The sequence below is a fragment of the Onychostoma macrolepis genome, chromosome 05 (genome assembly GCF_012432095.1).
Source record: "Onychostoma macrolepis isolate SWU-2019 chromosome 05, ASM1243209v1, whole genome shotgun sequence".
NCBI classification, from domain to species: Eukaryota; Metazoa; Chordata; class Actinopteri; order Cypriniformes; family Cyprinidae; genus Onychostoma; species Onychostoma macrolepis.
This window is the reverse complement of record NC_081159.1, coordinates 663,416-677,249: the sequence shown is the minus strand read 5'-3', so window position 1 is coordinate 677,249 and position 13,834 is coordinate 663,416. Positions and strand designations below refer to the sequence as shown.

General features: G+C 36.7%; 2 protein-coding genes across 2 annotated transcripts; one reads left to right on the top strand and one right to left on the bottom strand.

The window, feature by feature from the left end:
* Positions 1-221: 221 nt before the first annotated feature.
* spra (sepiapterin reductase a) lies at positions 222-5,001 on the bottom strand. Its single transcript, XM_058775593.1, has 3 exons — positions 3,963-5,001; positions 2,395-2,685; positions 222-1,150 (listed from the first exon to the last, which is right to left on the bottom strand). The coding sequence occupies exons 1-3, from the start codon at positions 4,267-4,269 to the stop codon at positions 960-962; spliced, it is 789 nt and encodes a 262-aa protein (XP_058631576.1). The 5' UTR covers positions 4,270-5,001; the 3' UTR covers positions 222-959.
* A 469-nt stretch (positions 5,002-5,470) lies between these two features.
* exosc2 (exosome component 2) lies at positions 5,471-12,938 on the top strand. Its single transcript, XM_058775591.1, has 9 exons — positions 5,471-5,639; positions 7,295-7,396; positions 7,817-7,862; positions 8,805-8,894; positions 9,869-9,934; positions 11,376-11,444; positions 11,516-11,692; positions 11,947-12,075; positions 12,159-12,938. The coding sequence occupies exons 1-9, from the start codon at positions 5,512-5,514 to the stop codon at positions 12,237-12,239; spliced, it is 888 nt and encodes a 295-aa protein (XP_058631574.1). The 5' UTR covers positions 5,471-5,511; the 3' UTR covers positions 12,240-12,938.
* The last annotated feature ends 896 nt before the right edge of the window (positions 12,939-13,834 follow it).

Genomic DNA, 13,834 nt, shown 5'->3' with positions numbered 1-13,834 from the left:
GACACTGGACACCATCAACACAAACATGACAGAGAGAGACGACAGCGCTATAAAATCACACGTCTGCATTATAACACCACAGATAAGAGCAGACAGAACCCAGGCTGTCCTTCAAGTACAGCAATTCATGATACTATAAGTTTTGATTATAGAAAAAGATTCTTAAAACTATGAATGATATGAAAAAAGATTAATTTAAGAATAAAATGCACCACATGGTATAGATAACATAAGTAACAGATTTATATATGGAAGTCTTTTGTGTATTTATGACATGAAAAATAGAAAGATATCTTTAGTAAACAAACATGAGTTTGAGGACATACTGAAGAAACATGTGGCAAACAATCACAAACAGAGCGCGTTCGTTTGGTCCAGAAATACGTCTGATGATTAAGGCACAATTCTCACAGGATCATCACTCTAATGAACACAGCGTTGTCAAAATGTCACATTTTTGATGCTGAAATATTAGAAAGTTTCAATACAGCAATACCAGCAGACCCTGGAGCACAATTATCCATTTTTCTTTTATGCCAAAAATCATTAGGATATTAAGTAAAGATCATGTTCCATGAAGATATTTTGTAAATGTCCTACTGTAAATATATCAAAACTTCATTTTTGATTAGTAATATGCATTGCTAAGAACTTCATTTGGACAACTTTAAAGGTGATTTTCTCAATATTTAGATTTTTTTGCTCCCTCAGATTCCAGATTTTCAAATAGTTGCCAAATATTGTTCTATCATAACAAACCATACATCAATGGAAAGATTATTTATTCAGCTTTCAGATGACCTTATGACTGGTTTTGTGGTCCAGGGTCACATTTTTCAGGTTTTCCAGTATCGTGACGACACAAGAACACATCAGACAGACGTTACAGATCATTAATGATCTCAATCAAGCGCGCGGTGATGAACAGAGAGAATGAGCAGTAGTTTAAGGCACGAACTCTATAAATCATAGAAGTCCAGATGAGCTCCAGAGGTGTATTTGTCCTCCAGCAGGACCTGCATGAGTTTGCTGATGGACTGGTCACAGGTGAGCAGCTGACCCTGAGCATGCATGACACTGAAGGAGCTTCTCAGAGCGTCGTCTGCAGAGCTGCTCCTCGCCTGCCGCTGCATGTCTGTGTCCAGAGGCCCTGCGGAGCGCCACAATCACACCGTTAATGCAGATATACATGCAGGAGTCAAACACAGCCGAGACATCAGATAACCCTGCCGTGACGTGCGTGTGAATCCTGACTGACTGCGTAACAAACCCATCATGCATGTTAGATCGCAATCAAACGCTTCATGAGTTTGAACAAATCAAAACCAAAGCCTTTTCACAGTCACACTACATTTCACACGCCTGAACAAAATGGCCAGAAAATCTTTTTGCATGGATTTTTTTCCAATCAAAAATATGGTTTCCTGTTTTAATTTTAAAGATTTAGTGTCAAATAAAAATGCATGCATGATATGAGAAATAGCTTAAACTAGCTTTGTTTTAAAAACGCAAATGCATTATTGTGTTTTTGATGTTTACAGTCAAAAGCACTCTTCATGTATTGAAAGCTTAATTCCAGCACAGACGAAAAGCTATCACAATTCTGACCTTTATTTTTGCAAGTTTCTCACAATTCAGACTTTTATTCTCAGGAAGAGTTTTTCCTTACAATTCTGACTTTTTTCCTGCAATTATGAGGTTTTTTCTATAAAGGGTAACAATTATCTTTTTTATTCTATGGCAGAAACAACCTATGAACAAATGTAACACATGTACAAATATCATATTTCCATATATGTAATATATTGTCATATACTAGATTCAAACCCACTAGAAATTGCGACAATTTCATATAACTTTTAAATATGTTAAACTTGTATCTTAATCTACCCACAGAATGTAGATATGCGATACGTACACACACACACACACACACAGCAAGATTCTTAATGTTTGAAACCTGTGTTTTCTGAAGATCATGTGACACTGAAGACTGCAGTAATGATGCTGAAAATACAGCTTTGATCACAGAAATAAATTACATTTTAAAGTATATTAAAATAGAAAACCATTATTTTAAATTGTAATAATATTTCACAATATTACTGTCTTTTATGTATTTTTGATTAAATAAATGCAGCCTTGATGAGCAGAAGAAACTTCTCTAAAAACATCAAAAATCTTACTGATCCCAAACTTTTGAACGGCCGTGTAAATATCACCTTATAGTTAAGATTTATTACATTTAGTCATTTAGCAGATGCTTTTATCCAAATGAGGACAATAGAAGCAATCAACAGGGACAGGTTTTTATTTTTATGCAATACTGCTCTTGATATAAAGCGATATATGTTATACAATGCTTTGTGAAGCTGTGAGTGCCTCATGTCGCACCTGGTGCGTAGTTCAGGACTCGGAGCTCGGGTTCTTCCTCCGCCAGCACGCGGAACATCATGTCCCGGGCCGCCTTCCCGCTGCAGTACAGGACCCAGGACGGGAAGGGCCGGAGCGCACACAGCGAGCTGATGTTCACGACCACGCGCGTCAGGCCGGAGCGCCGCGGGACCGCACGCAGAACCCCCGCCGTCACACAGAGAGCAGAGCTCACGTTCAGAGACAGGTACGAGTTCACCTCATCCACATCCGTGAAGTCACCACAGAACCGCGACACATCGCCCAGAGACGCTGCGTTCAGAGCACACTAACATCACATTACAGCACACGTCACTCATCCTCAGGCCATCCAAGACACTTTATCTTCAGCTGAACAGTAAAGAAGATTTTTAGCTGAAACCGTGATTCATATAATGAGAGTCAATGGGTGCCGTCACTTTGAGAGTCAAAAAAAGCACATCAGGCAGCACTAAATGAGTCCTCATGGCTCCTGACGATATATGGAGGTCTTATGAAGCGAAACGATCGTTCTGTGCAAGAAACTGAACATTATTTACAGCATTGTCACCTGTAATCCAGAGCGTGTCTGGTTCACTAACGAATCATTCTTCTGAACTGGACTGAAGCGTCTGAATCAGTTCGCGGCTCCAGCAGCACAGATCTACAAGTTACTGAATAAAAACTCACTTTCAGACGCCTGACAGTCACTCCGACTGGAAATGAGTCAAAATAGCGGCGTTTCTGATCCTGTGATGAATGAACTGATTCAGTTCCTCTAACAGTCACTGAACTGAGGAATCAGTTCGACTCGGACCGAAGAACTGCTGATATGAGCACGCGTGAACTGAAAACTTTGAATGAAGCGGCCTAATTAAAGTTTTCATGGTTTCTCATTGTTTATGTAAAAAGGTGAGCTGATAAAGACTAGTTTATTAACATGTTAATCATCCACGTTATGTATCATTGCATGGCTACATTAACAAACTGGTGAATTGGTTATTTGAATCAGTTCATTGAAACGAACTGTCCAAAAGAACCAGTTCGCGGAAAAGAATCAGATCTCCTTGTTTGCCAAGATTACAGGTAATAATGCTGTAAATAATGTTCAGTTTTGATCGTTTCGCTTCATAAGATCTCAATATATCGTCAGGAGCCACGGGATTCATTTTGTGCTGCCTGACATGCTTTTCCGTATTATAAAAGTGACGGTACCCATTCACTTGCATTATATGAATCACCAAGGAGCACGGTTTCAGCTAAAAATATTCTGTTCTACTGTAGAAAAAAACTCATCTACTGTACATCTGGGATGGCCTGAGGATGAGTAAAGTAACAGCAGAGGTGGACAGTAGTGAAGTATTTTTACTTTACTCAAGTAAGTTTAAAAAGTATGTGTGCTTTAATGAATGGAATGGAAGGAATGTTTTCTATATAAAAACACACTGGTAAAGTACACATACAGTATGGGGAACTTACCATACAATGACCAGGTTTTTATTGTAGCATTTGTGTGTTTAAGTGAAGGCAAATCAACGCAGATGAAGTCTGTGAGAACGCGAAAGTCTCACCTGCGTTATTGAAGAGCAGCAGATGCTCGATGTCCGGGTCGCTGTGTGTGATCGCGGCGATGACGCTCTCGACGCCCGCCTGGCAGCTCAGATCAGCGGCGGCGCAGCGGAGCGTCAGCGCGGGGTGAGCGCGGCTCAGATCCGCCTTCAGCTGCTGCAGCAGGTCATCAGATCGCGCCGCGAGGATCAGCGCGGAGCCCGCCGCCAGACGCGGCGCGATGGACAGAGCCAGAGCCCGGCCGAAGCCCTTCGACGCTCCGGTGATGATGACCAACGCTTTACCGAAACCCGACGCGGAGCTCATCATCTCTCCTAGACATTCGACGCGACGCGATCGATCCGCCACGCCCCCGGGAGACAGGCCAAGACAAGACACGCCCACTTCAGATGAAACGCCATCAGCTTAATGCGTTATGTATCTACAGTGTTATTTAGAGTCTATGGTTCAGAGCGCTTATCAAACTCCCAAAGTCACGTGATCTCAGTAAACGAGGCCTCGTTACATCATCACTGTTTCGAAGCGTTTCGAAATCTGAATGTTTTGCTGTTGAATAATCTCTTTAAACCCGTGAATCACGCGAGTTCATGGAGATCTCCCCCAGCGGCGAACCACTGCAGCGTCTCGGATCTCAGATCAGTTTGATCCAACGAGACATTTGTGTAATTAAAAGGATGAGGAGTAGTTAATAGTCTCTTACTGGCCTCTATATAGAAGCTGAACAAACAAAGCAAGCCTTGCATATCAATATAAAATATTTTAAAAACCACATATTACACAGACACTTCATATTTAATGGTATTTTATTATTATTTTTATTGCATTTAATGTATTATGCTTTCAATAAAACATTTGCAATGGGCTTTTAAAAGCTGTTTTTATGCATGTTTTAGCCTGAGTGTTTGTTGCATTTGCACACTTTTTTTTACACACAGCAGAGCGCTTCGAAACAGCAGTGAATCATTGATTCAATTGATTCGAATCTTCGAAAAGATTCGTTTCTCCCATCACTGCTACAATTTTTTGTTTGTTTGTTTTTGATTTTAATGTTTGCCCCTTTGTGGGTATAAATCAACTGAAAAAATAATGCTTATTTGGCAAAGCGTGTTACAACATTTTAGCCAATAAAAAAAAAATATATATATATATTCTCTCATAACTTAAACATTCTTTGTAAAATTCTGTTGAACAATAAGTATAATGCCTATTTATGAAAAATCATATTTAATACGCACATCTCTAGGGCCTATAAATGGGCAAAATTGTGCTGAAAACCTTGTTGTACACAATCTCCTCGACGCCTTCTCGCCTCTGATTGATAGTTTAATAAAGTCAATGCTGCCATCTAGCGGACACTCAGCTCATTACAAAATAAAAGCTCACAGGTTTTACGCCACACGTTTAGAAATGACTTAATAACGTTGAGTTATTTTACTAATTAATTATGTAGCATCAAATGCAGTTGAATAAAAGATTCTAAACAAATACAGCTGCGCTTTTATTATGAAATCGGGTCGCGCTCCGCCGTTTCGCGCGGTTCCGGTGAGAAACATGGCGGCGGAGATGAGGCTCCCGGCGGTGCACAAACACGTTTCACCGGCATTATCTCGGTCTAACCGGGAGGACAAACATCTGGTGGTTCCTGGCGATATCATCACATCTGACACGGGCTTCATGAGGTACAAGCGCGTCCGAATACAGCGCTTTATCGCAGTCAGCGTGGTGACCCTCCGAGTCACGTGTGAATGTGTGTAAATATCCGGGGATTTTAACAGACCTGAGTGAACACTTTTATAGTTAATATCAGTTTTTCCTGCTATAAAATACATGACAGAGTCCATCTGGAGAGTTCTGTTCACTAAGGAGTGTAAAGTATGGAAATAGCAGAGACTGAAAAAGTGTTTGCATTTCCAGACATTGTGTTGATATTAGAGGGACTAAGTTACCACATTTTGAGCAAGTAGATCTCTATTAATTCATGTGCATCCATGCTCTATTTTTATTCATAGTAAGATGGCAGTGATGCACAAAGGAAATAGGTTTATAAAGCTAGAAGTTTTAATGGTAAGCATGCAAAAAAAAAATTCTTTTTGAACAGTATAAGTTTTAATGTTTTTATATATATATATATATATATAAGTCTCTTAAAATAACTGTTTTCTGTGTGAATATGTGTTAAACTGTAATTTATTTCTGTGATGTGCAGCTGTATTTTCAGCATCATTACTCCAGTCTTCAGTGTCACATGATCTTCAGAAATCATTCTAATATGCTGATTTGCTGCTCAATAAATATTTATTATTATGTATTATTGTTATTTTTATGTTGAAAACAGCAGAGTGGAATTTTTTCAGGCTTCTTTGATGAACCGCATTTATCTGAAATAGAAATCTTTTGACATTATAAATGCCTTTATCATCACTTCTGATCAATTTAAAGCATCCTTGCTAATTAAAGTATTAATTTCTACTATTTCTTTCCCAGAAAAAATAAATAAAATACCTACTCCAAGCTTTTGAATGGTATTGTAGTTTATAATGTTGCACAAGCTTTTTATTTCAGATAAATGCTGATATTTGGATCTTTCTATTCATCAAAGAATCCTGAAAAATGTACTCAACTGTTTTAAATATTGATAATAATAATAATAAATGTTTTTTTGAGCAACAAATCAGCATATTATTATGATTTCTGAAGATCATGTGACGCTGAAGACTGCAGTAATGATGCTGAAAATACAGCTTTGATCACAGAAATAAATTACAGTTTAACACATATTCACACAGAAAACAGTTATTTTAAATAGTAAAAATATTTCACAATATTACTGCTTTTGCTGTATTTTGGATCAAATAAACGCAGGCCTGGTGAGCAGAAGAGACTTCTTTACAAAACATTAAAAATCTTACTCTTCAAAAACTATTGAGTGGTAGTGTACTTAATAAAAATACCCCTCAATTGTACTTTCAGTGAACTAAACTAGTGTACTTAATACATTTAAATCATTCTTAGTATGAAATAAATGTATTTGAAATATATTACTTATTTACTAGGGTAGTTTCTCAAGGTCACAAACAAAAGTTTCTTGCATGCGTGCAAAAGTCTGTATTTTTTAAATACGTTTTTTAATTTAGGGTCTCTGTATGTCGGCACTTTCGAGAAAATCAGTAACGTTAAATATGGTCTGAAAATCTACTGAGAGTTTTGGAAATATGAGTCTGGAAAAGTATGGAATTTTGAACTGGAAAATGTGCTCTGGTGTAATAGTGTGTGTGTGTGTGTGTGTGTGTGTGTGTGTGTGTGTGTGTGTGTGTGTGATCCTCCTCTTCCTCAGGGGTCATGGCACATACATGGATGAAGACAGACTCACAGCTTCAGTGGCTGGAGAAGTGGAGCGGGTCAACAAGCTCATCTGCGTCAAACCCCTGAAGACCAGGTGCACACTGCGCTGCATACTCCGCAGGGCTGTCAAACATATTCAAATTTAGAATATTCGTTGAATTTAAAATAAAATGTAAAAACGTTTTAAAATAGAAAAAGTGCTCTTTGTGATTGTTTTTCGGTCCTTTGTATTAAACTATACATTCATACGTGATGCTTTTTGTTTCTAATTGTTTAAGCAACTTAAGTAATTAAATATGGTTTATAAACATCATTTTAAACATTTATGCACTTTTTTCACAGATAGTCGTGTTATTTTATTGGTTTGAAGAAACATGCATCAGTAATATTTTCCTCTTGTGGCCTCAGGAGAGAAGCCAAACGCTATTCCCCCCCAAACTGAAATTATGCGTTTTAAATTAGAATATAATTGGAATATTGCTGCTCGCAGTGACTCGCACTCTCTCTGCCGCAGGTATAACGGTGAGGTCGGAGACGTGGTCGTCGGCAGAATCACAGAGGTTTGTAGAGTTCGGTGATTAGTGAGAGATCTGAGCCCAGAGCTGCAGCACTCCGTGAAGTCGGTTTTAATCAGTTTTTTCCGTTTTAATTTTTCTAAACTCCTTTTTAATGGTTAAATTTAATTTTATTCAATTTGAAAGCATGTCTGACTAATTAAAATCATGCAACTTACATAATTTCACATCTATTTATTAAAAGTTTAACAAAAATTATATGTTTAGGGCCCTATTCTGTTTTTTTCTCACCGTAGGTTTTATTGTTAACAAGTTCTGTTTTAGCATGTCTAATTATTTGAATGCATAAAAACAACTTAATGTATTCAAATTTAGTCTTATAAAATGTTTTTCTTTTCCTCAGAAATTCTGTTGTGTATTTACATTTTGCTGGATATCAAATGAAGACATAAAACAATTTAATTTATCTTTTACTTATTGAAAATTATACAAACTTCATTTTTTTTGGCTAAAATTAAAACATGTTAAATTGTGGTGATTCCTTAAAAAAAAAAATTTTAATCATTTTATTAATAGTTGTGTAGTAGCTGATTACATGTAATCTGGATTTTAGAGTTATTTATTTTAATTTAACATTGTTAAATTAAATTAATGATTTCATTAACATTTAATTAATGATTAGCTTTTCGTTAAACCCCAGCAGTTCCTGCACAAACCCAGTTTGGGGAACCTTGATGCAATATAATATTTAAAGCACTTCATGTTGTTGATAACAACAAATGGAGTATATTTTGTATTTTTTATATCAATGTGGCACAATAGTATCGTATTTAAATCAATGTGAGGTCAAAAGTGATCTAAAAGTAGTCTCGTTATTTTACCTGAAATGTGTGATGTAATGGGTTGCGTTACTAACTGCGGTTGTGGTGTAGTTTGGAGTCAGTAATGGATTAGAGTTGTGTGTGTGACGCATCTCTGATGCTTCAGGTGCAGCAGAAGCGATGGAAAGTGGAGACGAATTCACGTCTGGATTCAGTTCTGCTGCTGTCTTCAGTTAATCTGCCCGGAGGAGAGCTGGTGAGCCACAGCATCCGCATTATTCACACAATCACGTCTCTCACCAGCCACAATTACTCTAGTGTTTTACTTGCTCATGTCTTAAACTGGTTCCTACGGCTGGTGTCTGAGATGAAGTGCTCATATAACCAACTGTAACTGTTCATACACTGTTTTTGAACAGTTTTTTTTTTTTTTTTAAAGAAGTCTCTTCTGCTCACCAGGCCTGCATTTATTTGATCCAAAATACAGCAAAAGCAGTAATAATGTGAAATATTTTTACTATTTAAAACAGCTGTTTTCTATGTGAATATGTGTTAAACTGTAATTTATTTCTGTGACGCAGCGCTGTATTTTCAGCATCATTACTGCAGTCTTCAGCGTCATTTATTATTATTATTATGTTGAAAACAGCTGATTAGAGTTTTTTCAGGTTTCTTTGATGAACAGAAAGTTCAGAAGAACAGCATTTATCTGAAATAGAAATCTTTTGTAACATTATAAATGTCTTTATCATCAATTTAAAGCATCCTTGCTTATTAAAGTATTAATTTCTATTATCCTCCAAACATTTGAATGGTATTGTAGTGTATAATGTTACAAAAGCTTTTTATTTCAGATAAATGCTGATCTTTGGATCTTTCTATTCATCAAAGAATCCTGACAAAAACGTACTCAACTGTTTTAAATATTGATAATAATAAATGTTTCTTGAGCAGCAAATCAGCATATTAGAATGATTTCTGAAGGATCATGTGACACTGAAGACTCGAGTAATGATGCTGAAAATACAGCTTTAATCACAGAAATAAATTACAGTTTAACAGATATTCACATAGAAAGCAGTTATTTTAAATAGTAAAAATATTTCACATTATTACTGCTTATGCTGTATTTTGGTGAGCAGAAGAGACTTCTTTACAAAACATTAAAAATCTTGACTGGCCGGTAGTGTGTGAGTCGGAGGGAATGAGCTGCTGTTGTTTGTGTCTCAGAGACGGCGGTCAGCGCAGGACGAGCTGGCCATGAGAGACTATCTTCAGGAAGGAGATCTCATCAGCGTATCCTCATCAGTCATCAAATCAGCGCTTTCTTCATTAATTCATGATCCTGCTCTCATAGCGAGTGACTCGTCTGTGTATGACCAATATAATTGTAAACTAGTAAACTAAAATACTGCAAATCACTTCATTAACTGAAATAAAGAGGACATTAAATAGAATTACTAGATGAAATTCTTAAACTTAAAAAAACTAAATGAGAAATGTTGGCTTGACAACTACCTTAAATACGTTTATAAAATGAAAAAATGAAATAAAAAGCTAAATATAATTAAAAAAACTAATAAGAAAGATAAAAGCACATAACAAAGTTACTTAAACTGAAACAAGGCTAAAAATATTTATTAAAAAATAAAAACTAATAAAAATGACAAAAGCACATTACAAAAATACTAAAACTGAAATAAAGATAAATAGAGGCAGGAAAGTGAAATAAAAGTACAGCTCAATAGAAATATTAAAAAGTGAATGAAAATGAAAATATCTTAAACATTTACTAAAACGGAAATAAAATAAGGCTGAATAGAAATATATATTAATAAAATAAAAAAATGACAAGCACATTATAAAAATACTAAAACTGAAATAAAAATAAGTAGAAATAACAAAAATAGCTGAAACTGAAATAAAAGTACAGCTGAATGGAAATATAAAAAAACTAATGAAAATGAAAATTATACAACAATTACTAAAACTGAAATAAAAATAAGGCTGAATAGATGAAAACAAAAAAAAAGATAAAAGCACATCACAAAAATACTACATCTAAGAAAACCGGTAACACTTTACAATAAGGTTCATTAGTTAACTACATTAGTTAACATGAACTAATAATGAACTGCACTTATACAGCGTTTATTAATGTTTGTTAATGTTCATTTCAACATTTACTAATACATTATTAAAATCTTGTTAACATTAGGTAATGCACTGTGAACTAACATGAACTAACAATGAACATCTGTATTTTTATTAACTAACGTTAGCGAAGATTAGTAAATACAGTAACAAATGTATTGCTCATGGTTAGTTCATGTTAGTTAACTAATGTTTAACTAATGAACCTTATTGTAAAGTGTTACCAAAAAACCTAATAAAAATGACAAAAGCACAACAAAATGACTGAAATAAAAATAATGCTGAATACAAATAAAAACAATCTAATAAAAATGAGGAAAATCGCATAACAGCAAAATTAAACTAGAATTAAAATGAAAACAAAAACAAGAATTCACAATACTGTAACGGTATTTACATAATCCTAAAATAACACTGATTCCAAAGACAGAAATATTTTATAGGATATTTTTAAGGCAGAAATACATTTTTTAACGACTAACCCAAAGTGAGTTCTGTACGTTTGAAATCATTGAATGTGTTTGTGGAGGTACAGTAGACCGGAGTCGTCAGGAGTTCATGATGTTCCTTGACTCTCTCGAAGGCAGAGGTTCAGTCCATCTTCTCGGACGGCGCTCTCTCTCTGCACACGCGCAGCTTGAAGTACGGCAAGGTGAGAGCGGCGCATGCATGCATTACAGCCGCGTGTGTGAGGCGACGTGTGTGACGCTGTGTTTGTGTCAGCTGGGGCAGGGTGTGCTGGTGCTGCTCTCGCCGTCGCTCATCAAGAGACAGAAGACTCACTTCCACAATCTGCCGTGCGGCGCCTCCATCATTCTGGGAAACAACGGCTTCGTCTGGCTTTATCCCACACCGGCTCAGCTGGACGAGGAGGCCGGAGGGTTTTACACCAGCATGGAGGTCAGGCTTCTACTAATACACATTAATAACACGGGTAGCTTTCTTGAAGCAGAGACACAGTTCTTCTGGATTTAGTCTCAGTTTGCTCTGCTTCTTCATGTCACTCCAGACAGACTGATGATGATCAGATCTCTAAAATCTCACTGGATTATTACAATTAATGGCTGAATGAATGTAATCTGCTATTTCAGTAATAACTGACTTTAAAGCATGTTAGAAGTGTTGTAATGGTGTTGTCTCTGTGGTCGTCTCAGCCCGTGTCTCTGTCCGATCGGGAGGTGATTTCCAGGCTCAGGAACTGTTTGTTGGCTCTCGCGGCTCATAAGGTTTTGCTGTACGACACGAGCGTGCTTTACTGCTACGAAGCGTCTCTTGTGCACCAGGTATGGTTGCTCAGGATCTCTCCTCACATGATTGAGCTCTGCATGTTCATCTCTGTTCTGCATCTCGCTTTGCTTGCTTGCAGATTAAAGATATCCTGAAGCCGGAGATCATAGAGGAGATCATTCTGGAGACACGGCAGCGTCTAGTGGAGCATGAAGGATAAACCACTGACTGTCATTTGAACTGCTTCGTACAAACCCTATAGTTCATATTTTTTCGAATAAATGAATTTGTCAGAAACAAGTGTCTTTTAACAGAAACACATCACGCACAGCCTCAGAAACTCAAGAGTCGTGTCCGAGGAAGAGTAGCTCAAACTAAGCCCCGTGGAGCCGACTCTCAGGGAAAGCAAGAACTGATCAAATGTAAATGTGTGCCATGAATGCAATGTAGGTCACTTGTATAAAAGCCTAAATGTGACACAAAACCAGTCATAAGTGTCAATTTTTCAAAATTGAGATTTCTACATCATCTGAAAGCTGAATAAATAATCTTTCCATTGATGTATGGTTTGTTAGGATCGGACAATATTTGTCTGAGATACAACTATTTGAAAATCTGGAATCTGAGGGTGCAAAAAAATCTAAATATTGAGAAAATCACCTTTAAAGTTGTTCAAATGAATTCTTAGCAATGCATATTACTAATCAAAAATGAAGTTTTGATATATTTACAGTAGGAAATTTACAAAATATCTTAATGGAGCATGATCTTTACTTAATATCCTAATGATTTTTGGCATAAAGTAAAAATCAATCATTTTGACCCATACAATGTATTTTTGGCTATTGCTACAAATATACCCCAGCGACTTAAGACTGGTTTTGTGCTGCAGGGTCACAAATGTAAACGTGCATTTCAGGAATAGTTCACCCAAAAGTGAGAATTATCTGAAAATGTGCTCATCCTCAGTTCATCTGAGATCAGGATGAGTTTGTTTCTTCATCAGGTTTGTAGAAATGTGTCTCTGCATCAGTGTCTCAGCAATGAATGGGTGCCGTCAGAATGAGAGTCCAACAGCTGATAAAAACATCACAATAATCCACAGCACTCCAGTCCATCAGCTAACATCTGGAGAAGACAAAAGCTGAAACTAATCCAGCATTAAGATGTTTTTGACTCCAATATGAGTCCAGACTCTCATTCTGACGGCACCCATTCACTGCAGAGCATCCATTGCTGAGACACTGATGCAGAGACACATTTCTACAAACCTGATGAAGAAACAAACCCATCCTGATCTGGGATGAACCGAGGATGAGCACATTTTCAGATAATTCTCATTTTTGTGTGAACTCTTAACTTTAACACAGATTTGGTCTTCTATCACTTCCTGTCATTGTTATAAACTGTTATGAAAGGCTGTGTATGTATATACAGTTGGATAAGTGATGAATTTGCACGTGTCGTTCCTCGGTTTCAGACGCTTAGCTCGGTGTTAATGAGTCGCTGTGCTCGTGCGCTGCAGCATCAGGCCGCTGGAGGGCGCCATAAACACCGGCGGAATCATTACTGGATCATTCACTTTAAAAAGTTACTTTATTTCACTTTTAGTCGCTGACGCACATTTTAAAACTCATTAGATTGGATGAGAACAGTAGTCAAATACATACTAGAGTTATTAATAATGATCAGAAATTTGATGTTGATGAGGAGGAAATTAAGTTATTTATAATTTATTTATTTTTTTTAACTACAAAAACATAAACATTAAATTGTCTACAAATATTAACACATTTTACATCCTTCTTATTTTTC

What these genes read in the sequence shown, in the direction of transcription:
- exosc2 (XM_058775591.1), top strand. Translation starts at nt 5,512, where the DNA reads ATGGCGGCGGAGATGAGGCTCCCGGCGGTGCACAAACACGTTTCACCG. An exon ending in GTCAAACCCCTGAAGACCAG is followed by an intron (nt 7,397 to 7,816) that starts GTGCACACTGCG and finishes TCTCTGCCGCAG; the next exon opens with GTATAACGGTGAGGTCGGAG. An exon ending in AAGCGTCTCTTGTGCACCAG is followed by an intron (nt 12,076 to 12,158) that starts GTATGGTTGCTC and finishes GCTTGCTTGCAG; the next exon opens with ATTAAAGATATCCTGAAGCC.
- spra (XM_058775593.1), bottom strand. Translation starts at nt 4,269, where the DNA reads ATGATGAGCTCCGCGTCGGGTTTCGGTAAAGCGTTGGTCATCATCACC. An exon ending in GCTGCTCTTCAATAACGCAG is followed by an intron (nt 2,686 to 3,962) that starts GTGAGACTTTCG and finishes CTCTGAACGCAG; the next exon opens with CGTCTCTGGGCGATGTGTCG. An exon ending in AGTCCTGAACTACGCACCAG is followed by an intron (nt 1,151 to 2,394) that starts GTGCGACATGAG and finishes GGCGCTCCGCAG; the next exon opens with GGCCTCTGGACACAGACATG.